A 26,224-nucleotide genomic window follows, 5' to 3' on the forward strand; every position below is an offset into this window, starting at 1 on the left:
TTTCGTAGCAAGTATTTGTTAGCAAGTCAGTTAGTGAGTAAACTTTATTTAGCCAGGGTGGCCCAGTCAGCAACTTGGCTGGTATCCAAGAGGGGCCCTGTAGATCTACATGAACCTGACAAAAAATGTATAACGTTTAGGATGCCAAGGCGATGTGAATACTGCAGCTCACAAAACACAAAAAAGAAAAAAAACTGTCCTCATTTCTACCAGCCGAAACAATACAAATATATTTCCTCACGTCCATGGGCGTTAAACTGTCACGGGGATTTTAATGCTTTTCGGTAAAAAGTACTAAAATGGGGGAATAGGTCTTCTCGTACATGAAATGCACCTAGTACATCAAGATGGAGATATCAAGTAAATTACTGTTGAAGGAAGAAGTGAGCCATAATAAAATTTTAGGTGTTTTTCCTGTCCACAATTACAAAACTTAAAAAAATCAGCCTGACTTTTTCAAGATGAGATCTAAAGTTCCTGATGGCACCACAATAATATCACTTGTTTATCGCTGGATGGTGATTTGTAACAAAATTGGACCACTATTCGTAGTTTACATATGTCTTTAGGCTCTCGAGTTTTTGAAGTGAAACTGGTGACAGTGTCCTTTTTTAGTGGCCCGACTTTCCGGGGTGGGGGGGGGGAGTACTCAAAAAAGTTTTGTAGGGGGAGGCTCCGCCCCGAATTCTTACCCCTTACCCTTTTATATACCATTTTGCCAGAAATTGTACTCCTTTCATATACTTATTAATGAAAAAGGTACCCCTTTCATATACCTGAAAGTCACGGTATAGACTTAAAACATGACGTTTTCTTGTCATTTTCAAGTAGCGCTTAATAAATTGAAATAATACAGCTATAAATTGCATCTGTTCGAAATATTTAAATTAAAAGCTCTTTCAAAAACCTAAATGACAGATTTCTATACCCTTTCGTATACCTAAACTTGTGAAGTCCCTACCCTTTTATATACCTGAAGCCTGAAAAAGGTACCCCTTTCGGGCGGAGCCTTCCTGTATAGGCCATTATAGGGAGTACCCCCCCCCGGGCCCGGCTTATTATTAGGAATGTTTATTCCTCACCTCCCTTTCCGCGGCAGCGACCCCACAGTTTATCCTGATCATAGTTTGGAGTAAGTGCACACCACGGCCGTCCTCTGGATCTCACTGTGGTACAGCTGGTGTACCGTCTGCCGCGATAGATGAACGGGAACACACAGCAGTTGTTGCGAGTAGTTCGTGCACGACAGGAGCCTGCGGAAGTGGTATGAAATAGTCCAGCCATTTAGCAAATAACTTCAGTTGATAGTTATAGGGGTGAGTTTTGTGTACTTGGAACAATCGACAAGGAGGACTTCACAAGCGTATGTCTTTCAAATATAAGGCTTATTATCAAAGAGGTAATTTCATATCAGACAATCTCGAACAGACGGAGAGAAAAAGCTCGAAATATCAGCTCTCAAATTTATTGCAGTGGTTAATTTTTCTCAACAACCGGCTTCAGAATTTCCCTCGATTGTAGATACTCTTAGCCAAAGGAATAATCTAAGGAAAATTTACAGCAGACAGTCAAACATGAAAACAATAAAACAGAAAATGAAATAACACAAAAGATCTGCTGAATAGCAAAAATATAAACTTCAGAAAATTATTACACCGTAAAAAAGAACTTTAGGACGCTTGGAAGGTATTTTAAACCCAGTGATTCTGAAAGTGCAAGTCTTTTGAACGGTGCATTATGAGTTATTATGAGTCAAACAGTATTCAAACGGTATTTTTTCTCAGAACATAAACGTCAAAGGCCTTTCTTAGTTGCCCATTCCAACTACAGTCAAAGAAAATGGATCGTACGCAGGCATTTTAAAAAGATAACTATACCACAGAGAAATAACCTTAATTCAAAGTACCATAGCACAGATCACTTGCCAAACCAGACTGCACTGACAAAAAAACTGGCCACAAGTTATGAAAACATCATGGTCAAAGCAAATCCTTACCTCTCAAAATATAAACGCTATTGGCCCAAGGTCCTCCCTTTCCGTTCCTACATTTCCTAGACTTCCCGTATTTTCGATACGTTCGATAAGCATATTTCGATGACGCACACCATCCTCCATGTTGCACTGCGAACACTCTATAACCTCGTCTGTTTGCAGCGACGGCACATTTCTGGATGGCATATCGTCTTCGGCGGTAGTGTCCTTTTAGAAGACGACTTCTGCCTTCCATGGTTGATATGGCTCGTCGGCCAGTGTCTCTGTAGCAACCGATGGGAATTGCTAGAAGTGGATAAAACAGTTAAATCAGTGGTATTGACTAGCTTTTACGGCGTCCACACATTCCCTAAAATATAACAGAGATTGCGTCGAAAAAGGTCTAATTTCCCACAGGAGAAAAATCTCATTTTTGGATGCACCATTATGGGAGCCGAGACATGCCATACCACGCCCCAAAATCCTGACAAAATGCTACATGTCTTGATTGTCAACTGCCAGTAACTGACAAATAAATTATTTTCCATCCAGCCCCAAACGGCAAACAATAAATAATAGATACTTGTTGCTTTATTCATTTTGGCAATTTGACTCAATCAACTTGAGGCATCTAGGCTGAACACCCTTAGCGATGTTCACGGTTTGGTTTTTAATATTGTTTTTTTTTTTTTTCAAAATCAAGTTCAGTAACCATCTGAAGAACTAGATCTAATATTCACTGATATGTCACACTTACCCTTCAATCCAATGCTGATTTGAACAACGCGTGCTGTAATAAAGAAAAAGGGGAAAAAACCAGTCAGTCAGGAGGAAATTCGAAAATATCATGTCGAGCGCCACCTCTCAAATGAATGTTTAACGATCTACGCCACAGAGGGAGCACCTTATACAGGAAGAGATTTCATAACATTTCGAAGTTCACAATCTGTTTCAATCTTTCTCAAAATTATCCATCATTGTTTTTATTTAGTTTATTATTATTTCTTTTGTGATCTTTTACAAAGGCAAACAATTATCATGATTGAGGTCCCGTTCCCTTAAGCTTGAAGGAAAATTGAGCGAGGGGAGACGGAGAACATGCCCCCACCCCCCCAGAACTGGGTATTCCAAACCCATAACAGTCATAACAGCCGCTGGTTCTTTGCTCTACAAAAGCACAAAAAGCTTACAACTGACCTCTTGGAGGACGGACGACAGGCTTGACAGGGCGAACAGGTTTACGTGCTACAAAGAAAAGTGAAAACAAAAATTAACTTGATCAATGCAACACTAATTATAAACCACTTTTCAGTGTTACTATTTCTTAGCGAAAATACTTAAACATTGTCTTACTAGCACAGTTGGCCCACTTCTTGTCTCGGTCAAAGTTGGGTGTAAGAGCACACCATGGTCGATTGTGACGGGTCCTTGTACAACTGTTATAACGACGGCCTTTGTAGATGAACGGAAGCGAACAGCAATATCTTTTTGTTGTTTTTGCTCCGCAACGACCTGTAAGCAAAAAATAGCCATAACTAAATTCCCATGTGGACCAAAAAACGAACTTGTCACAATTCAGCGCTTGTCCAACAAGATCGCTCTGTATCTGTAAAGGCCTGGCCAGACGGAGACGCAAGTAGTTGCACGCTTAACTTGAGTACAGACTTGCGTTTGGTGGCATTAGCCACAAGTGCACGCTAGTTGCAAAAATTAGCCATTTACGGGCTACGGGCTTAGTCCCGCGTGGCCAAGACGTAACGAACAACGTGCGATCAACTTGCGTTGAATTGCGATGGGTAACTTAACAGTAAAAAAAAAAAAAATTCGGCCAACGTGAACGCAAGTCATCGCAACTGCTCGCAAGTTTTGGCCAAACGGAGTCTCAAATAGAAAACTCGCGTCTACTTGCGACTTCATTTGGTCTGGCCTTAAGGGAAAATATGGCACGGGGATTTTCATTGTTTTTCGTCGAAACTGTGTTTTAATACCCCTATTGGTTTGCAAAATAATCCTAGAACACCAAGAGAAATATATCAACCGATTTCTTGAAAAGAGAACAAATCATAATCGTTTCTAGCGTATTATGGAAACAAAAATGTAAGAACTTGAAAACTTCCTCCGGAAATTTTAAAGTTGTAATTCATTTCCATTCAATCTATGGCCAGAGATTCTCCTTGACAGTTTCAGTACACTAGCTAGGTGGTAATTTATAATGAACCTGGACCATTATTTAAAGTTGAATTCCAGTCCGTACTGCGCAATCTCCGCCTGCAATGTTTGTGAGCCTCACACGAAGTAATGTTTACAAGCAAAACTTAAAATTCCGTGACAAACTTACCTTTTTCTTCATTATTTACGCCAGATATCCTTGCAGAACAAATAATAACGAGTAGAAGAACCTTGACGCTATTTCAAACCGACGTTTCAGCTCATCGGGAATTCTTGATCGCGAAAGAAACGAACTGTAATGGCGGACTAAAAAACTTCATGTATGCTGTCACCGAAGTGTAACGTTTCAACGAATTCAAAACAAAAACGAAAACAAACCCCGAGTCTGCGCAGTACGGACTGGAAATCAGCTTTAAAGGTTTCCGTACACACTGAAATGTTTCTTAGTTTTTGAAATTACACAAGGTCCCCGTGATACTTCTACTTTAACAAAGAGTCAACAGTCATTGAAAAGAGTAACTAATTAACTCACCATGCACTCTGTACACGTCATTTGCCCATGGTCCTCCTTTGCCGTTCCTACATCGATTGGATCGTCCATACTTCCGGTAAGTCACGTGAGCTCTTCGACCAGTGGCACACCATCCCTGGTGTTGAACAGCAAACACTGAGGCACGAAGCATCAGGGCAACCAGGGCACATTTCTTAATGGCGTCCTTTCTTCTTCGGTAGTATCCTTTAACTATTGGGTAACGACCATCAACTCCTGGGATAGCTCGACGACCAGTGTCTTTGAAGCATCCAATTGGTTTGACTGTAAGTGAGTTGTAAAGATAAAAATACAAACAGTTCGTTGAGAAGGATGTAAAGTAAGTAAAAGTAAATGAGAGACGAGCTGGTATATTTGGAAAGCGAGTAAAAATTTTTACATTAAAGGGACTGGGTCACGGCTACGTTTATTCTTTTTTATTAAGATTCGCCAAATACTCGCTGTAAAACATAATGTTGGCGAAAAAATCACTCCTATGTACCTATATGACAAACCATAGCTTCATAACGAACAAATATGCCTACCGAGCGTTATAATCAGCCTAATAAAATTTCAAAAAACCCATATCACAATCCGTTTCGATCTCTTGAATTTATGTCCATCCGTACCTTCTTTTCTAGTGGGAGTGTTATTAAAATTTTCCTTCGATGTTTTGAGTGGTTATTTTTAAATTTCACTCAATTTGATGGCCATTTTCGTATGTCTAAATTTAGCCAAATTTAGCCAAAATTCATGACACAGTACCTTTAAGGAAAAAAACAAAACAAATAAATAAGAAACGAGCAGGAAGCATAACTTACTGGCTACTCCACTTGTAATTCGTATAGCTGGAGCTGTTGGAAAATAAATAAAGAGGTCCAATCAGTGTGTAAAAGGTACTTTGTTGTATATTGCACATGAAATTCTCATGTTCCTAGTTATTTGCCTTAAAAGGGCTGAAAGCGATGTGTGTTAATCATTTTTTTCTTTTTTCTTCTTTGAATTTTGTGAAGTACACAAACAAATTCTGAAGTACCGAAAGCCTACTCTGGGACCCAAAGTCGCCCAAAATCGCCTAAAGTCGCCCAAAATCGCCTTAAGTCGCCTTAAGTCGCTCTAAGTCGCTTTAAATAGTATAGATATTTTCTGTAACAATGCTTTATGGTGTACCATGACGATTCCCATGTACATGTATACCACAACTGTACTTAGGCCGGTCACCTAAAATTGCCTAAAAGGTCACCTAAAATTGCCTAAAGTCGCTCAAAATCGCCCAAAAGCGCCTAAAGTCGCCCAAAATCGCCTTAAATCGCCCAAAATCGCCCGTAATTTTGGACAAAATAAGCTAAAATCGCCTAAAGTCGCCTAAAGTCGCCCAAAGTTACGGCGACTTTGGGTCCCAGAGTAGGCCTTACCGATTACAGCGTAGGAGGAGGCGAAAACCCATTCAACCCTGAAAACAAGTCTGAAACCTAATACTGTTTCGTTGACAAGGCAACTCGGTGAAAGAACAGCAAAACAAAAAAAATCAAAACCAAAACGAAACAAAACAAAACCAAAAAACAGCTCGTGATTTGTCTTCAGAAGAACTATCTTCCCAAGCCAGATTTTTTTACAAAATGCGTGTGAAAGTGTTCCTGATTTCACGTATGTCCATTTTACTTCCCATTTATACCAAAATTCGTAAGAGAGAACTGATTCCTTACATCGTTTTCCTCTGCAGTAACCCCATGCCTGTCCTTTGCGGTAGCCTGGGACGGTTGCGCACCAGGGCCTTCTCAATCGGCTTCCACGCGCTGTGCACGACCTGTATGTTCGGCCGCCATACCTGAACGGGAACACACAGCAATTTCCTTGAACTGTTTGCTGTTTGCATTTTCCTGAAAAAAAGGGAAAAAAATTAGTATGCGAATCGACCGTAGTACTGTATGCAAATTTCTTTAAAACGTTGACAAACAGTTCGGATCGGGGGGGGGGGGGGGGGGGAAGAAACGAGGTCTGGGACCGAGTAGCGATGCTCTCACAACTTGCAAAGCGATCAATTCACGATGTAGTCAGCGGTTTTTGGACGATGATGCAACAGGCAATCTTTTCCCGCGAAATGGAAGCTGCTGTCGTGGAATCACTTATTATAAAGGGGTTCAATTCTCTTAACTAAAAATCTAAAAGCAGCGTGTTTAAATCCGAAAATTTCGTCATCGTCGCAGAATTTTGTGATGCCGTGCTACTTTTCAGTGCTGAAATGCAAATGTTTGACATGTTTGTACCACGATTTTCAACTGGCCCACATGGGGATTGTAAATGAAGTAAAACAAAGAAAGACCAAGTCAACAAACAACCTCAAACAATAGAGCAAGAACAATAGCTCCGACCAGCGCGGGAATATTCGATCGACACGTTTTCATTACCATTCCCGTGATGGTTTTATTTCATAACAAACACCACATATTGACACCAAGAACCTTTCCGGAGAAATTTTCGCTGCTTTAAAGACAAAACTTAGAAATTCTTTTTTATTACTACATATATAAAAAAATCGAACTCTCTCACTGGTCCCATGTTGTTTTTGTTTTGGCAAGTTCACAAAGAAAGGAGCTGCTCATGCGCCTTAGAGACATCCGCTGACTACCGCCCCGATGATTGCTTTGCAAGTTGTGAGAGCATCGCTCAGATTTCATATAAGAGAATGTATGGGAAGTTTCTTCCCCCCCCCCCCTGGTTCGGATATTTTTACCAAAAATCACCCAACTCTGTTAAGACCTTGAGGATCGCTTTATCAAGACTTCAATAAACGAGCTATGTCACAGTATACAATTTAACGCTATATTTTAAGCTGTAGAAAATATCTTTAAGTTGAAAAAATCCTCAACATAATAGTTTACGAAGGTAGTAAAACGTAAAAGAGGAACAAAGATGGTTTAGACCTGAAAAAATTGGGACGGTCTGATTACGAACAACAATATTCGCCATTCCTAAAGTAGTTCTCTTCGGATGCTTCGTGTAAAAGATAATGGTGTGTGACCGCTAAAACAGACATTACACAAGAATGTAACCGAGTGGTCTAAGCACCTGTCACTCTGTAGACATCATTTGCCCATGGTCCTCCTTTGCCGTTCCTACATCTGTTTGATCGGCCATACTTTGCATATGTTCGTGGCGCCCGCGGTCCTGATGCACAGTGGCCGCCGTCTTGGACTCCTATATATGTGTACCCACGTTTAACAGCCACCAAGGCACATTTTTGGATGGCGAATTTTCTTCGCTTGTAGTTTCCTCTTAAGAAAGGATTTTTTCCTTCAAGTAATGGGATGGCTCGGCGGGCGGTGTCTTTAAAGCAACCGATTCTTTGGACTGAAAACAAAAATCAGAAGAAAAATTAGTTGTGCCCCGATTAACAAAAAAAAACATTGGAACAGTTTTATCGTTTGTTCTTTTCCTCTTGTAGTGGCTGTAAATAGTTTTTTTTGTTTAATCAGAATATTTATTATCATCATTACAGTACAAACGCTCCAAAGTAGTTTTTTAGCGCCTTTCGTGACTTGGGTGAACTTTGACGTAAGATTAGACATACAAATTTGTTGAAAAGCCATTATTGACCTTACACGTTTACCTATATTGCATAAAAAAGCAGTAAATATCTTATTTACCAAAATAAAAATTACTTTTACTTGGTTTTCAACAATATAGTTCACATTTTCAACTGAGCAGCACCACTAGTGATTTTCACAAAGGCAGTTGGGTACTTTTTCCGAATTCTTACACAGAAATGTTTTGTGAAGCACTGTACGATATATCTCTACATGTAGCTACAAATTCTTTGGACTGCATCCATGGACAGCATGTCTGGTAAATTTACGTGCGTTTGCCTAATTTTGACAATCTCACTGTCAGTTAATGAAGATAAAGAAAGAAATTTTAAAATAAATGTAAACATTTTAAATACTTACGTGTTATTGATGTCGAAATTCTGATGGGACGCACCGCTGAGTAAACGAAAAAAAAAAAGCTCAAAGTTAATTAGAGATTTTTTATTTCAAAATGAAAAGAAGCATATAATAAATGCAGTAATTGCGGTAGTGTCCTCTTAGAAACATATGATAAATGTTTTCTTACGTTTTCGTCCTCCACACCAGCCATACAGTTTATCATGATCATAGTTTGGAGTAATGGCGCACCAGGGGCGTTTAGACCTAACTCTGGTACAGCGGTTGTATCGTTTGCCACGATAGATGAACGGGAATACACAGCAGTTACCAGTTGACGAGCGTGTACGGCAAGAACCTATTGGAAAAAAACAAAAAGGAGTTACTGTTTAATGGTGTAAATGACAATTGAGATCGTACATGTGTTCAAGTTTGAGAACGAAAATGATTGTCCCGTAGCGCTGGGCTGGACAACAAATTGGAGAAGAGGTGTTTGTAGACCGAAATATACTTGCAAGAGAATGGTGAGCAAAAGAAGAGGAGAGGTTGGGTCAGTGTCTGGCAGCATGAAGGCGGCAGACACAGAGAAATGGTACCATACCCCCATATGATATGTGACAAGTAAGTAAACTAACACCCCATTCATACCAGCAAACATATCTAGTTATATCAGGTTTAACAAAATGAAAATCAGCAACAGAAAACTAAAAGACGGAATCTTAAATAGCGTTCCAGTAAGCTCTAGTTTGTGCTTTCATTGTGCTAAATTTGAAGTCGACAAATGTCAGTAAGCAACTTTAAAGAAAACAATTTAAATCGTGTTTAACAAAACAGCTTTTAAACGTGTTTTAGCTTTGGTGTGAATAGGGTATAACATTTTTGTACACTGAAAAATAAACCAATCATTTCAGTCACATGCCTTCTACTTTTTGTCCTATATGCAAAGAATGTACGGGTCACTGAAACAAATTCAAACATGACAAGTCAATCGGGTTTTTACCTCTCATGACATAGACATCATTGGCCCATGGTCCTCCCTTTCCCCTTCTGCATCTGTTAGATTTCCCGTATTTGCGATATGTCAGATGAGCTCTTCTTGCCGAAGCACACCATCCGCCATGTTGAATTGCAAACATCCTGTATCCTTTTCTGTACGCTGCCAAGGCACATTTCTTAATAGCATATCGTCTTCGGCGGTAATTTCCCTTCAGAAGACGACTTCTGCGCTCCAGGGGTGCGATGGCTCGTCGGCCTGTGTCTTTGTAGCAACCGATGCCCTTGGCTAAGTAAAAAAAGAAAGTTTTCTAATGACTTCTCTGTACGTGAAAGATATAGAACACGACGCGCATGTTTTCGCATGGCCTGATCCAAACACGAAGTAGAAGTAAAATAAGGCTTTCTGAGATTAATCTTTTCTTAGTACTTGGTTTGTACTCTTGAGCGTTTGAAATTGCATGAATCATTTTTCCAAGACCTGTTCCATGACCTTTCATAATTTTCCATAACCTAAATTTGGTCTTTTTCCTGGATATTTTCAAACGTTTTCTTGATTGTGGGTCTCTTCTTCTCATTTTCTTCGCAGAAACAAAAACGGACTAACATTTTGTGCAATCAACATCATTTTCCATGACTTTCCATGACCCACACTTTAATTTGATGACTTTCTAGGCCTGGAAAATCCGTGCCATTCCAGGTTTTTATGACCCGTTCGAACCCTGTTAGTATTTCGATGAGTCCTTGAGGTCAAATGTCATAATCGTGTTCGCACTTTTACCTTCATCTATAAAGGTTTCTTCTATAGTTGAAGCTTAAAACAAAAAGCGCTGGAGCCATACTTACCTATCAAACCAACTGTTACTCTTACAGTTCTTCCTACAAGAAGGAGAGAAAAAATATTAACAATATATTTTCTGCTTTTTGTTGTTGCCTTTTGCACGAAACGATACCAGAAGCACTTGCGAATGCATTTTTAGCTGTACTAACCTTTTGGAGGAACTGGACGAACAGGCTTGACTGGTCGGCGACCTAAAAAGAAAAGGAAAAAAAAATATTCTCAAACTTTTCAATTTCACAATTTAAATGATAAAATAGTTGTAATTCCATTTTACACAAAGTTGAAAAAAAAAAAACAGTCTCACGTAAAAGTGCTGCTCAGTAGTTCTCATTTGAATGGTCATACAACAGAATTTCATTCACAGACTTAAAAGTTAGAATCAACTTTGTGTATAGCATATTGAACAATATTACATGGAAGTACTGCTCAATAGAACTACATTATATTAAATTTCTTGGTTTTACTTTGGGTTTCAAAGGTGTAATGTTCAATAGATAATAGTCTATCAGGTTAAAGCCTCTTACGTGGTTAAAGATAACACTAACCCGCGCAGTTGCCCCATTTCTTGTCTCGATCGTAGTTGCTTGTAATGGAGCACCATGGTCGTTTGTTGTTTTTCCTTGTACAACTGTTATAACGACGGCCTTTGTAGATGAACGGGAACGTGCAGCAGTATCGCGAAGTGGTTCTCTTTCGGCACCTCCCTGTTAACAGCGAAAAGAAAAAAAATCATACGTTGCTGTAGTCCATGAACATTTCCGCGGCATTTTAAAGGGGCGAGGTCACGGTATTTTAGGAAATTCCGTTTATTTTCGTTAATTAAGAGCTGTAAACTTCAAATTGGCAGAGCAAAAGTCTTTTCTTGGCAAAATAACGGCCACATATCACAAATCACGGCCGACGTTTTTCAAGTTTACCCGAACGCAATCCGTTTTAATCTTCTCAAATTGTGCCCATCCATTCCCCTTTTTAGCCTTTCTGTGTTTCGTTTGAGTTACTCTACAGTTTTTTAAAGCCGTTATTGTGATATTTCAGTTAATTCTTTGACCGGTTGATCAGTGCCGAAATTGCTTAAAATTACGTGTCATAGCCCCTTCAATATTCGGTTTATTTTGAAGAACGATGTTAAGAGTCCCACTTGAGGACAAAATTAAACTATTGCTTGTTACAAGGAGAGAGACAGGATCAACACAGAGGTCTAGCTTCTTGTTTACCAAATTGGTATTCAGGGGCGGATACAGGGGGGGTGGATAGGGTGGATATCCACTCCCCATTTTTCAGTAAAAAAAATCGAAATGTCACTTTATTTGAAATAGAAAATAAATAAAGAAAGAAAAATTAGCTCTCGCTCATGTCTGGTTGTTGTTACGCCACGTTTCGCCGTCTGCCTCCACTTAGGGTTAGGGTTAAGGGTTAGGCCCTAATGGTCTGCCATCCACCCCCCCCCCCCTTTTGAAATCCTGGATCCGCCCCTGGTATTATGCTATTATACTAGTCATATTAGGCTATCTAAATAGGCTATTTTTAGAGAGTGAGAAACAAGAGTGCAAAACGAGAATAAGAAAATTACAAAAACTAGCTTTCCATCATTTATTTCAGCTTTAACCATTAAAAAACAATTTCAAGTCGACGAGTTCAAAAACGTACTTACCGGATACAACGTAGACATCATTAGCCCACGGTCCTCCTTTGCCGTTCCTACACCGATTGGTTCGTCCGTACTTCCTGTAAGTCCTGCAAGCTCTCGGACCTGTGGCACACCATCCCTGATGTTGGACTGCATAGCATTTGTAACCCTTCATCAGAGCTACAGCGGCACATTTCTGAATAGCATCCTTTCTTCTTCGGTAGTATCCTCTGACTATTGGGTAACGGCCATCGACTCCTGGGATAGCCCGGCGACCAGTGTCTTTGAAGCATCCAATTGGCTTGGCTACGAAAACAAAAAGAGAAAGTAAACTCATTAAATCGAGTTCACAAAATTCTCAAAGAAAATCGACCAAATGCTTAGTATAGGGTTATCTTTGTGCCATGAATTTTAGCCTGTGGACAGATTCTCCAACAAAAGGGCCAAAAGCATCTTTAGGTATAACATCTTTAGGACATCAAGAAGTGATTGACAGAAATTTGAAACATTGCCATCAAAGATGTGGTTATTGTTCATCGTGGTGTAAGATAGAAAAAAATGAACGTTTATTCGATTGTTTCATGATAGAATCGCTTTGACGTGATGATCGCGACATTACGACTGCAATACTGCTAGTCTTCATCAGGCGATGAGGTCGATGGTTTGCGCGTCGCTATTTATAGCACGTTAATTGGTTCGCTGCTATTGGAGCATTTCAAATCTCACTATTTTTCCGACTAACAGTCGAAACGTCGCGATCAACACCTCAACGCGATTTCATTGTGAGACAAACGAATAAACCGGCGTCAGTTCATCTTAAGTTTCCAAAAAAAAACATTATAGCGAAAATAAGAAGTTATAACTAATACAAGACGATACAAGACTAGTAAAACTATAACTTACCAACCACTCCGGTGGTGATTCTGACTGGTGGTGCTATGAAGGAGAAAACATACTATTGTTAAATTTTCTTTTGTAGAGCGTTTTCATATGATGCCACGGCAGCCATATTAGTGTTCCAAAACAAAGAAACGGCGGCCATATTGGTGTACCAAGCCATTCCTCCGGTAAAAAAAACTCTATTTTTATGTAGAACCCGTCTTTTGTTTTACTCGAAGGATATGTTACTGTTCTATACAACATGCATCCGTCCTGTCTTAGAGTATGCGTGCTCAGTTTTTCCATCATGCGTTCCCGCAGTACCTATCTAATAACGGAAAGACTGCAAAAGCGTGCGGATAATATATCCTGACATATCTTATGCTGAGGCTCTTGTAGCTGCAGGCATCTCTTCACTGTATGAGAGGAGATGGTCACTGACCAAACTCTATGCGATCAAATTATGGGAGACCCAAGCCATAAGCTACATGAACTGCTGCCGCCACGTAACGAGTCTACTTACTGCACACGAAACCGGGGATACTTCGACTTTGTAAGACACATAGGTTTAGGAACACATTTATTATGAACCACAGTTTTAATTATAAATAGTTTGTAACATTTTATCTTGTATAAAATAATTTTTATTGTAAAGTAATTCGTAATCCAGCCGCTCCCATGGCTGCAATGAGTTTGCTAATAAAATCTATCTATCTTTCTATCTAGTGAACCAATATGGCCGCTGGTCACGTGAGTGAAAACGCTCAATTTATTGAGCAAGAAAATCGATCTAAAACTGAATTTCGAACTGCTGTTCTTAGCACACAAATATCAAGCTTAACTTTACAAGGAGTTACATTGTTTATAACAAGTTATATCAAAGGTGAGTCAATTCCAAATTGCAAAACGCATAAGAAGTGTAAGAATTAGCGTTTTACTTGTGCAATAAAACAGATATTATGTTCGGTTTTTGAGCCATCTGTTTATCTTCCGCCCGTCTTAGCCTTCGGCTTTGCTCGATAACATAAACTTCGGCCTTTATAGTTTATAGTTATAGTTATAGTTTATAGTTCTCGCTTTTATAAACGATCTCAACCAATAACTATAAAGAATGGGTAAGTAAATGTCTTACGTTTTCTTCCTCCTCCCCTGCAGTACCCCCACAGTTTGTTTCTCCTGTAGTCAGGAGTGATTGCGCACCAGGTCCTTCCGTTTTTCATCCTGGCGCAATGGTTGTATCGACGCCCGCGATACGTGAACGGAAACGAACAGCAGTTGCCTTTGGTGGTGCGATATTTACAGGTTCCTTAGTTGAAAAGGAGATAAAAATAATCAGTTATTAACTTTTCTAGAGTTATGAGAACAACTTTCGTAAAGAAGAGAAGTATTTGGTGACAGTTAGTTTTGGCAATTTTGAAGCTTTGTTTGATATTTCTTTTATTAAATATACCATTTTTTTTTCCTTATACATCAAATTAAAATCGCGAAAAACGCGAAAATTTCACGTAGCTGTTGTCGTACTGACATTAGTACCCGTGCACTGGTACCTGAGACCCACAAAAAATGGCGTCTTGCTCAGACACAGAAAACCAAAGTACCCAAGTACTTGAAAGTGACCGAGTGCAAAGTGTCAACCTTGTACTTGGGGCACCGTGTCCAAATTATGGCGTGGGTGCTTGAAAAAATAGTATATCCACATTAGTGCCCAGCGAGAATCGTACTCAGGCACCGTGCCCAGGCCCCAAGTGTGAACAAAGCCCTATAGGTATACCATCAATTCTATGCACACAATCTCACTCATCGAAAAAGTTTGTCTTACCCGTATGCGTGAGGTTTGTCACATTAAAATTAAAATCCAGTTATACGGCCTTTTTAAAGGTGCATCATTCTACTCACCTGAAACCCTATACACATCATTTGCCCATGGTCCTCCCTTGCCATTCCTACATCTGTTAGATCGGCCATACTTTGCAAAGGTTCTTTGCGCCCGCGGTCCTGTTGCACACCAGCCGCCATGTTGGACACCGAACAGTTTGAATCCACGTGCGGCGGCTACAAGCGCGCACTTGCGGATTGCGAAAGCACGACGCCGGTAATTTCCTCGCAACAGCGCACTTTTGCCGTCCATCTGAGGAATGGCTCGGCGCCCTGTGTCTTTAAAGCAACCGATTCTTTGGACTGAAACCAAATCAGAGGGAACATAAGTGGAATTTATTACGAAACTCAAGCTGGCTTTGACCTAGGAACGAATAGAAATTCCGCTTAAAAATAATATTTTATCGGCCAGAATTCAAACACTTACCTGTTACTGACGGTGTCACCTTAATGAAGGAAACTGTGAAGAAAAAACAAAACAGCTCAAATGAAATGAAAAAAAAAAAACAACAACAAAAAACAGAAAACAATTCAAAAACAAAAAGCAGCGAAAAACCCCCTGTAAATCTACCATCTAGACGCACAAGGTGGCATACCTTAATTTAGAATTCCTATTTGTTAAATCTTCACCATTTAACATGGTATGTATTTTTACAAACCCAATCCAAGAGAATAGTCCAAGTAGCTATTTTTCCTACCCAGAAAAATATCACTTGCACGCATGGCGTATCTATGTTTTTTATAAGAACCCGAGAAGAAGCTGCCAAGTGACCACAAAATTCAGAACATAAAATAACAATTCCAAGACTGAAATTTGGATGTGCACACTATTGTTCTCCATTTGCTGTGATGGCATTATTTATCACTATTTATTTTTCAACTAGCTACTCCTCCTCAAAATAATTGCTACCTTAGCTACATTTTCATCGTTGACATAATTTTATTAATTATGATAGTTTATTCCTCACCTACTCCTCCTGCACAGTAACCCCACATTTTATCCGCGTCATAATTTGAGGTAGTTGCGCACCACGGCCGCTTGGAATTGACGCTGGTACAGCTGGTATATCGTCTGCGCTTATAGATGAATGGGAATATACAGCAGTTTTTGCGAGTTGTTCGCATGCGACAAGAACCTGAAAAACAACAAAGCGATAAAATTTGATATGATGCATATGAAGGGTTAACAGTGGGTGAGGATGGCCTTAAGGTTAGTCTGTTGGAGTCAGAGGGTCTCGTTTACCGTCTATCCTGGGTCATTGTCTTGTGTTCTTAGGAAAAAACAGCTTGCTCTTACAGTACTTCTCTCCATCCAGAAAAAAAAAAATTGTACAGGCCAATTGTTGCTTTGGAGGGAAAGGGGGGGGGGGGGGGGGAGATGGGCTACCTGCGATGGACTAGGCATCCCATCTAGGAGAAGTACTGCTTACTTTTGTTTAAACAAGCACAGCATTAGGACAATAGGCCATTTCCGAGTTACCCTTCGCCTCTGTTTTAAAACGAGTCTAAGTGCGAAACTATTCATATGAAAATGAGTTTTACCTACTGGTCCATTTTCATGTAAATCAAAATCATTTTCATTTGAATGGTTTCGCACGTAGACCCGTTTTGAAACAGAGGCAAAGGGTAACTCGGAAATGGCCTACTGATGTTTTATTTAGTTGACCTGTGAAAACGGGAGTTTGTGTGGATGAAAGCAGCTGCGAGGTTCTCGCCTCAAATATAGCATCCACGACAATGTTTGGTGATTTCATTTTTACCACAGTAATTTTACACTTTGTCATGCATCAATGGATTTGAAGTTGAGTGAAAAAAACTGAAAAACGGTGTTGTCAACGATTTCAATTTAAAAACGCTACAAGCACAGGATACCAATCTAACCTCTCAGAACGTAGACATCGTTGGCCCAAGGTCCTCCCTTTCCATTCCTGCATCTGTTAGATTTCCCGTATCTGCGATAGGTCACGTGAGCCATCCTCGAGGATGCACACCATCCCTGATGTTGCAACGCGAACATTTTGTAGCCTCGTCTGAATGCAGCTTGGAAACATTTTCGAAGGGCGTCTCGTCTCTTGCGGTAATGACCTTTTAGGAAACCACTTCTGCCTTCCAACGGACGTATGGCTCGCCGGCCCGTGTCTTTGTAGCAACCGATACTGTAGGCTGAAATAAAATAGAGAAACCTTAAAAATTAGACTGCAACAGAGGTTTTTGCAATTTTTTTTTTCTCTCGCGATATCTACGCACGATGCATGAAAAAAGAGAGACTAAGTTTCTCTCTCCAGTTTCACTCGATGATTTTAACTCTCGTCCCAGATCCTTTAGGCCAACGTTTCGCCGAACAAAACTCGCATTCTACAGGAAAGTTGTTTTTGACAAAGTTAACAAAAAAAACGTAAAGGGCAAACCACGGAATTAAATGAAAACTATTTTCAATTGGTAATAGTATTTATTATCGACAATAATTCAAAAAATAGCAACTTCTGGCAAGTACTACTGTGAAAGGGATTCAATACAGAAAGCCCAGTGTCGAGAAATGTTCTTACCAATCATTCCTGTTGTAAGTTTAAACACTCGTGCTGCAAGGAAAACAAAGTTAGGGTTTAGTTTTACAACCATAACAACGGCACAACTGTGTAGCATATTTCAACTTTTAATTAAAAAAAACAACTGTTTAAATAGGAAGTCCCAGGGTCCTAGACCCCTTTGACATTTATCTGTGATAATGAGAAGAAAATGAAGAATTCTTTTCCAAAGAACAAAAGCACAAAATCTTGAAACTCACCTCTTGGAGGACGGACAACAGGTTTGACTGGTTTAACAGGTTTACGACGACCTACAAGAAAATAAATTCAACACAATTAAATTAATCAGTATAGATATAACTAGCGGTAAAAATAATAAATATTTTTTAAGTGAAAATTTCTCCTAAACACTTGCCAGCACAGTTGCCCCACTTCTTGTCGCGATCATAGTTGTTTGTAATGGCGCACCATGGTCGATTGTGACGGGTCCTTGTACAACTGTTGTAACGACGGCCTCTGTAGATGAACGGGAAGGCACAGCAGTAACGAGATGTTGTCCTCCTTCGGCAGGTACCTGGCGAGAAACAGGTTTACAATTAAACATTAGCTAAACAATAATAAACAACGGTGATAACAATAGGTGAGAGCTAATAAAGTAAAAGCTTTTCACTGCCGGGTTTTAAGGGCGGGTTTTAAGTCCCATATTAACAACGTTTCTTTTATTTTACACTGTAAGTCACATTGTCCACTGGCTAAGGCCTGGAAATGGTCCCATTTGATGTTGTGGCGTAGTCCATGTGCTATGTTTGTTGCCGCTGTTTGTATTTAATTTCTTTTGAAATTGAAATGGCCGAAGAACAAGAGTGTTTATGACGAAAACCATAGTCCTCGACGCCGCTGTCGTCATTGCTTAAGCGCCCTATATATTTTCTCAGGCTATATCTCGACATGCTGTTTCTTTCTGTGTCATAGATTGTATACCAGTACGAAAAGTAACACTACTGCCATGAGATAATGTTGCGTATTTATAAAGGCACAACATGAACTTCAGTCTCACCATATACTCTGTACACGTCATTAGCCCACGGTCCTCCTTTGCCGTTCTTACACCGATTGGTTCGTCCGTACTTCCGGTAAGTCCTGCAAGCTCTCGGACCTGTAGCACACCATCCCTGGTGTTGGACTGCATAGCATTTGTAACCAAACTTTAGAGCAACTAAGGCACATTTACGAATAGCGTCCTTTCTTCTTCTGTAGTATCCTTTAACTATTGGGTAACGACCATCAACTCCTGGGATAGCTCGGCGACCAGTGTCTTTGAAGCATCCAAGTGGTTTAACTGTTTATATAAAAGAATACATCAGTAAAGTAACTATAAAAAACAGTGAAAGTCGCTTTGTGTTGTTACAGTTTTGAAGGAACTAAGCAGATTTTGAGAACACTTTATTGCACGAAATTTTTTGCCCCATTTTGGGCGAGCGATATTTCGCAACATTTAATTTTCGCGAATTTGGAAAACTTGTTTAACATCTTTATAAAATAAGCCACTTTCGTTTTTCGCCACATCAAATTGTGGCCAAAATACTGTGTAATAAGTAGGTTTAAAGATTAACGCAGTTTCTACCTTTATTCAGCTAGTACGTTCGGGTAGTAAGAGTCCTTCAATAATGTATTAATATTAATTTTTTGACACGTGTGGTCTATCCTCAAACAATGAGTGCGATTTTTAATCGCTGGGATATTTATCATCATCATCATCATCGTCATTTATTTGCCACTTCAGAATTAAACATACAAATTAAAATAACTTAAAAAGATAGGGCGAGGAGACCTCCAAGAAACCACAAGGCTTATGGGGGAGGCCACCTCGGGTTTAGTCAACAGTAAATGCATCACGTGTCTCTTAAAGTTGTAACAAAAACTGGATACCTACCACGTACTCCAACTGTAACTCGTATGGGTTTTGGACCTGGGAAAAGAACATTTAAGAATTTAAAAATGTGTATAGTTAAAAAGAAAAAAAAAAAAGAAAAAATTTATAATCAGCGTTACTCAAAACCATGAAGCGTTATCAGTTTGGATTTACGACAGAGTCTGAAAAACATCAATGTAAAGGGAAAAAAAAACAAGAAAGAAAGGCAATCAAACAAACGCTCATGCTTACGTTTTCCGCCCCTGCAGTACCCCCACGGTTGGTTTCGTTTGTATACGTTCGAGCCAGTTGGGCACCAGGTCCTTCCGCGTTTGGTCCTGGCGCATTTGTTGTAGCGGCGTCCACGATACACGAAAGGCAACACACAGCATTTTCCTGATGTAGTTTTTTGGTTGCATCTTCCTATACTCGGGAAATAAAGGAATTACTGATGAAAACCTGGTATTGTATACTTCAAATATTTATTAACAAGTACAGAAAATCGTACAGAGTTCGCATTAACAGTGATATAATGAAAATAAGCTTTTGATATTTTTGTCAAGCCAAGTATGAGAAGGAATTTGAAAACTGTAACAGGTATTTAAGAGAGTTAATATCTAAAAGTTGCGAAGCTGGTATAGGATTTGAGTTTGAAAACAACCCCCAAGCCTAACTCCCCACCTAAAGTCAATAAACAGAAAGTAATATTGATAATAAAAAAACCCGTAATCTCTAATATTTTTTAGATCAACAAAGGAACATTCTCCAATCGTAGGGAACAAGGGTGGAAATGCAAAATTGTTGAAAGAACTTTGGAAAATGAACCTCTCCCCCCCTCCCTCACCCAAGGAGGGGGGGGGGGGAGACGCCAGTGGCCTATCGATAAGTACAAAATCCAACGTTGGCTAATCATACTTCTAGCCGCTTCATGCCACCAAAATCTGAATTTTGTACCAGAATCACCAAGAATTGGAAAAACCTTTTACAACAATAAAACTATATGTTTATCTAAATAAGCACCTGACACTCTGTAGACGTCATTCGCCCACGGTCCTCCCTTGCCTCTCCTGCATCTGCTTGATCGGCCATACCTTCCAAAGGTTCTGTGAGCGTGCGGTCCCGATGCACACTGGCCGCCATGTTGGACACTGAACACCTTGTAGCCACGGTTTATGGCAACCATGGCACATTTTCGAATTGCGAATTTTCTTCGCTGGTAGTTTCCTCTCAAAAGTTTACTTTTGCCTTCCAGTATTGGAATGGCTCTGCGTGAAGTGTCTTTAAAGCAACCCATTCTTTGGACTGGGAAGAATTAATGCGATAAAAATTAAGTTAATCCCTAGTTAAATAGCGAAAAACCAGGCACGCGACAGGCACGCGACAGGCACGCGAACTCATCTCAAGGAAGCAACGACACCGACGGCGCATTTAGTCTCAAATTGTGTATAATTTTTCGTCTTCGTTATACGACTCGTTATACGATTTACCCCCCATCGAAACCATCCTTGTCTATCTTCGTTTTATTGTTACATTTTTGTAATTTTTTTGTTTTATTGTCAACTTTGATATTGCTCACCGTCTTTTTGGTGATTTTGAAGGTTATACAAAGATATCGATCGATTTCACTCTAACCCACAATCCAACGAATGAACATGAATTCGAGCACTGAAAATTTAACTGAAATTTTAACTGAAGACAAACTCAACAACGTAGATGTATTTAGCTCACTTACTTGTTATCGACGATGTTATTTTCACCGGACGCACTTTGAAAAAGAAAAAACAAAACGTTAATAAATATCACGAATTTATAACAACAAATTACTTTATAAAAAGAGAAAAGATAATGCTGATCAAGCGCTTTTGCATGGGTTTGCTTTAAAACTGTAATTGGTTCCAAAACTTGACTCTACCAACGGAAGGCAACCAATCAGCGCTAATCAACCAGTCAGGAGCGAACCCAAAATCAACTGTACCTTTCAACTGGTCTATGCTCATTCTCCCGCGCTTGGCACCAGTTGCACGCTTTCTCGCACTTGGGTTTGGTTGCATGTTTTCCCTCGTTTGGAAAAGGTCATAATAGGCGACAAGTTGCAGCGACAAGTCGCTCCGTGTGTAGTGCTTCAAAACAAGCCGCTGCGACAAGGCGCTTGTTCGGTGCTCACGCAGCGAATTTCGAAGAGCGGGAATGTGAGCTAGTTTTCCAATTAAATATGGCGAAAATAATGACGCTCTTCATTGGTTAATTTATATTTTGTCGCAGCGACTTGTCGCAGACGTATACACGCGCTGCGACAAGGCTGCTTCGCTTATTTTGTCGCTGCGATGTGTCGCACGAATTCAAACTGGTTTGAATCCAGTTTGAATTCGTGCGACTAATCGCAGCGATAAAGATTGCCGCAAGAATGCACCATGTCACACGAGGCAACATGTCGCAGCGACTTGCCGCCTAGTGTGTCCCGACCTTAACAGTGACATGTTTCCCGCCTTTTACGGCGGTTGCACGTTTTTACCTCGAGATCTGATTGGATGATTGGGTTATTGGAATTTACTGTGATTGGCTGAATGCAACGACTCTGGTTTTGGTTTAACGACAGTTGTTATGAAATCGGTTTTGGTGTCCAATCAAAATTAATCTTTGTTTTACCTCCCCGTGTAGCACACCATCCGTACAGTTTGTCTTGATCATAGTTTGGAGTAATGGCGCACCAGGGTCGTCTTGACCTAGTTCTGGTACAGCTATTGTATCGTCTGCCACGATAAATAAACGGGAACACACAGCAGTTGCCAGTTGAAGACCGTGTACAAGAACCTATCGGAAAAACAAAAGATTACAATAAGAATTATAGGGAAGACTGTTCAGAAAATAGCTCATAGAAATCGCGTTTCTATTAAGCTTAACGTTTGTTTTTCCCAAGAACGACCAAAAACTAACTTTTTCCGTTTGCCGTTTATACATCAAAACGAGCAGTTTCGTGTTTGGTTTTAATCAGTGAATTATTTTTATATTTTTCTAATGCATTTATTCGATAATTAGAGAAAACCTAAACATAATCAGCAGCATTCTGACGTTTGCCGTTAGAACGTGAAGCTTAATAGAGAGATAAAGCATGACGCTTGTTTTTTTCCGCGAACGGCAAGAATTCCACTTCTGCCGTCCGCCGTTTGGCGTTCGTCAGTGGAAATGAGAGTTTTAGTGTTTGTCGTGAATGTGGGATGTTTTATTTTTATGAGATGTTTATTTTAGAATTCGATAAAAGGGTAACAAAATGAAAGGCAAGCTCGCGTTTGCCGTTTGCCGTGCAACGCCGTACTTAATCTCTCTAATCTCTATAATTAGACGGCAAGCTTGAGGTTTCTATCGGCTGATAGTAAGCGAGGGGCGAAACCCCGAAACAACTGAAAAAAGTCGCTAGAAACGGTAAGCAATTTAGCTTACAAGTTTGCCTAATATTCAGTCACTGGATTATGGTATTAAAACAAGACGGCGAGTTTGAAGTGTGATATTTATCGGTTGATTACAGCCAACTAACAAATTAAAGCCCATAGATTCTTCACTGAACCTGAGCATCACTTTCCTATAAACACTCAGCTTTGCAGATCTTCGTACCTCTCAAAACGTAAACATCATTGGCCCAAGGTCCTCCCTTTCCATTCCTACATCTGTTAGATTTCCCGTATCTGCGATATGTTCGATAAGCGTATTTTGCTGATGCACACCATCCCTGATGTTGTATGGCGAACACGCTATAGCCCCGCCTCTTTGCAGCTGAGGCACACTTCTGAATAGCGTATTTTCTTCGGCGGTAGTGTCCTTTAAGAAGACGACTTCTGCGTTCTAGTGGTGCGATGGCTCGTCGGCCAGTGTCCCTGAAGCAACCGATCCTGTATGCTGTAGGGAGAGAAAAAACCCGTAGCATTTTCCAGCTGCTTGTTCTAAGCTAGCTAGAATATTTGTTAATTTATCTTCAGCATAGTAAAACTAGTAGCTTTTTAAAGTGAAGTTATACACTAAAGACATAATAAGTATACGTTAATAAAGTTCACTGCTGCTGCTGTTGCTGCTGCTACTGCTACTACTTCTACTTCTACATGCAGTTAGCGAATAGCCCTCCCTGCAGAAAGTTTCTATTGTGAACAGCCCCTTTAGGTTTAATTTTGCGCTGAATTCGTCCTTAGATTCAAATGGTGGAGTCACCTTGAATAAGTAATTAAGCAAGGGTTATCTTGGAAAAGAACAAAACTTCTTTGAGTATGGGGGCAGGGGCCCTCTCCCCAGATTCTGCTCTTCTAATCATTCAAGTTGGCGACTCCGTGATCGAAAGTCACGGCCAGACGAGGTCAGTACATACAGTTTAATTTATCGCAACGTCCTTTTGCTAATGAAAGGTTTGTCAATCAACGCCTTTTAAAGTTTTTCCTGATGTGTATGAATGTGTTGCGAGTTGATACAAGTATTTTACACTTACCTTTCAAACCTTTAGTGATTTGTATGACCTTCGCTGTAGAAAATCGAGAAGAAAACTATAAGCAGTAGTTTAATAATCTTTTATAGTCATTTAAAATCATGTGTAGACAATAATATAAAAGTAAAAGAAAATCAAGGAAAATAACAAACGCGAACATAAAATAAAAAGATAGAATAAAAAAACAACAGCGCGAAAATCGACGTTGGATCATAAGGAAATTCTTCCAGGAAATTTCTCAGCTCCCGACAAAGTCGCGGGAAATACTTCGTGTAAGCTTACACTAACAGTAGCGTTACTCATAACGAGTTGCTTACCTTTTGGAGGACGGACGACAGGTTTAACCGGTTTAGGGCGGCGACCTAATATGGAAACAAAGGGAAAAATGACATGTTTTCCAATTCAAGTTTGTTTTAATTACAAACATACTTTTTCTAATCAATGAAAGCATCAAATAACGGAGAAAGTTATTTAAAGTAGTATAAAAGAGTTTTATAAGCAACTAAACTGCATAAAGTTCCATTTAAGAAATAAATTAATGTTGACGCAATATGCTGAATCGAAATTACAAAGCATTACAAAGTCGTTAACTTAAGAATTGGTGATTTCATGGGTAAAACAATTATTAAATTCAGTTTTTCGCAAGTTAACTGTTCGTGTTAACACCCATAGCCCCGGCGCGGGTTTTAACCTCATACAAAAGTTATTATTGTATTGCAGAAGAAACTTATTCTTACTTAAGTCAGTGTAAAAACTTGAGTATGACCATTCAAATGAAAGCTTCTAAGCAGTACTTTCATGTGGTACTGTTTATTATGCTGTACAAGGTAATTCTAACTTTTTAGTCTGTGTATAAAACCATAGTGTGTGACCATTCCAAAGAAAACTATCGAGCAGTACTTTTCGTTGCGTTTTTTGTTGCGAGTTAACGGATACATAAAACATAAAAAAGGGGATAACGTACGTCCAGCACAGTTGCCCCATTTCTTGTCCCGATCAAAGTTTGGTGTAAGAGCGCACCATGGTCGATTGTGACGGGTTCTTGTACAACTGTTATAACGACGGCCTTTGTAGATGAACGGAAACCTGCAGCAGTATCGTGAAGTTGTGCGTTTTCTGCAAGTACCTATAAGTTACAGTAAAACAAAATGTCACAACAAGTTAATGGTTGATATGTATCATAACCGCGCAATGTGCACAAAGAGCTAGAACTACATAGTGCTTTGCACGTATTGCGTGTCTATTATGTTAGAAAACATATAAAAATTGGATTAGCTTTTTCTATCATAAGCAGGTATTAACGGAACTATGTCACGGATTTTTTTAAAGCCAAATTCAGAAACGAGAAAGTGACAAATAAATTGAGTGAAATCTAAAAATAACCACTTAAAACAGCAAAGGAGCATTTCAATAACACGGCAAATACAAAAGAAGGCACGGATGGCCAAAAATTGAAGACGATTTAAACGGAATGCGATAAAACTGTTTGACTGAACAGTGAACAAAGTTTATCTAAGGTTTTTTAAAATTAAAACGCCCGGGAGACATAATTCCTGCAATAAAGCTCTGGTTTTGTAATTTAGGTCCGTAGAAGTAATTTCTTCGCGTACACTAAGTTTCATAGCGGGTATTTGGCGAAACTCAGCTGTGACACAGGCCTTGTTCTGAAAGTGCTGTAATTATTGACCTAAATTAAACTTAAACGAAAAAAAAACCGCTTCATATTAAGAACGCCTTTGTTTAATAATCAAAAAGCTATCTAATAAACGTGACATTATTTCACGATATGTTAATAAAAATACAATTCGAAAATTGACACAATTGCAAATTACAAAAACACAACTATCATTCCTTTCAACAATAAAATCATACAATAAGGAAAATACACTTACCGGATACAACGTACACATCATTAGCCCATGGCCCTCCTTTGCCGTTCCTACACCGATTGGTTCGTCCGTACTTCCGGTAAGTCCTGCAAGCTTTCGGACCTGTAGCACACCATCCCTGATGTTGGACTGCATAGCATTTGTAACCAAACCTTAGAGCAACTAAGGCACACTTCAAGATGGCGTCGGCTCTTCTTCGGTAGTACCCTTTGACTAATGGGTTACGACCATCCATTTGTGGGACAGCTCGGCGGCCAGTGTCCTTGTAACAGCCCAGAGATTTAGCTAGAAAAAAGTATATAGGATATATATTACCACGAAAAGAATAGTGTTTTTTTTTTCTAGTAATAATTTAATAGTGACATACTGTAAAATTCGGTTTATAAGCCCTGGGCCTATACAACGGAGGGGCTTATATCCGAGAGGGCTTATAAGCGAGACGTTTCGAAATTAGCTATACAGCACCGTTGATCACAACACGTTTTCTATTAACTCGTTTTTAATTAAGCTTCTAAACGTCATAATAAGTCGAATTTCTTTCAATCGTTGGAACAATATCGGGAGAGGGGGGGGGGGGGGTCTTATAACCGAGAGGGCTTATAATCGGATGAATTTTTTTTTTTTG

General features: G+C 39.6%; 1 protein-coding gene across 26 annotated transcripts in view; it reads right to left on the reverse strand.

Annotated features, from left to right (window-relative positions):
• LOC144638083 (uncharacterized) overlaps positions 1–26,224 on the reverse strand; it is an 85,027-nt gene that overhangs the window by 7,339 nt on the left and 51,464 nt on the right. For 11 of the 26 annotated variants that reach the window (XM_078497190.1, XM_078497188.1, XM_078497191.1 and 8 more), the window contains 36 exons: positions 25,603–25,884; positions 24,675–24,836; positions 24,028–24,072; positions 23,714–23,746; positions 22,855–23,136; positions 21,892–22,056; positions 20,978–21,010; positions 20,266–20,547; positions 19,498–19,668; positions 19,267–19,302; positions 18,391–18,672; positions 17,749–17,907; positions 17,594–17,644; positions 17,355–17,387; positions 16,690–16,971; positions 15,777–15,944; positions 15,236–15,268; positions 14,830–15,111; positions 14,066–14,239; positions 12,958–12,990; positions 12,079–12,360; positions 10,973–11,131; positions 10,577–10,618; positions 10,433–10,465; positions 9,594–9,875; positions 8,784–8,951; positions 8,618–8,653; positions 7,740–8,021; positions 6,377–6,550; positions 5,492–5,524; positions 4,674–4,955; positions 3,326–3,484; positions 3,170–3,217; positions 2,730–2,762; positions 1,997–2,278; positions 1,083–1,253 (listed from right to left, as the gene is read on the reverse strand). In XM_078497190.1, the coding sequence (XP_078353316.1) occupies positions 1,083–1,253; positions 1,997–2,278; positions 2,730–2,762; positions 3,170–3,217; positions 3,326–3,484; positions 4,674–4,955; positions 5,492–5,524; positions 6,377–6,550; positions 7,740–8,021; positions 8,618–8,653; positions 8,784–8,951; positions 9,594–9,875; positions 10,433–10,465; positions 10,577–10,618; positions 10,973–11,131; positions 12,079–12,360; positions 12,958–12,990; positions 14,066–14,239; positions 14,830–15,111; positions 15,236–15,268; positions 15,777–15,944; positions 16,690–16,971; positions 17,355–17,387; positions 17,594–17,644; positions 17,749–17,907; positions 18,391–18,672; positions 19,267–19,302; positions 19,498–19,668; positions 20,266–20,547; positions 20,978–21,010; positions 21,892–22,056; positions 22,855–23,136; positions 23,714–23,746; positions 24,028–24,072; positions 24,675–24,836; positions 25,603–25,884 (5,454 nt within the window). Of the gene's footprint in view, positions 1–1,082; positions 1,254–1,996; positions 2,279–2,729; positions 2,763–3,169; positions 3,218–3,325; positions 3,485–4,673; positions 4,956–5,491; positions 5,525–6,376; positions 6,551–7,739; positions 8,022–8,617; positions 8,654–8,783; positions 8,952–9,593; positions 9,876–10,432; positions 10,466–10,576; positions 10,619–10,972; positions 11,132–12,078; positions 12,361–12,957; positions 12,991–14,065; positions 14,240–14,829; positions 15,112–15,235; positions 15,269–15,776; positions 15,945–16,689; positions 16,972–17,354; positions 17,388–17,593; positions 17,647–17,748; positions 17,908–18,390; positions 18,673–19,266; positions 19,303–19,497; positions 19,669–20,265; positions 20,548–20,977; positions 21,011–21,891; positions 22,057–22,854; positions 23,137–23,713; positions 23,747–24,027; positions 24,073–24,674; positions 24,837–25,602; positions 25,885–26,224 lie in introns of all 26 variants that reach the window. The other 15 variants (XM_078497195.1, XM_078497196.1, XM_078497200.1 and 12 more) reach the window with 15 other exon arrangements.

The sequence above is a fragment of the Oculina patagonica genome, chromosome 14, assembly GCF_052425735.1.
Source record: "Oculina patagonica isolate OP01 chromosome 14, crgOcupat, whole genome shotgun sequence".
Classification (NCBI taxonomy): Eukaryota; Metazoa; Cnidaria; class Anthozoa; order Scleractinia; family Oculinidae; genus Oculina; species Oculina patagonica.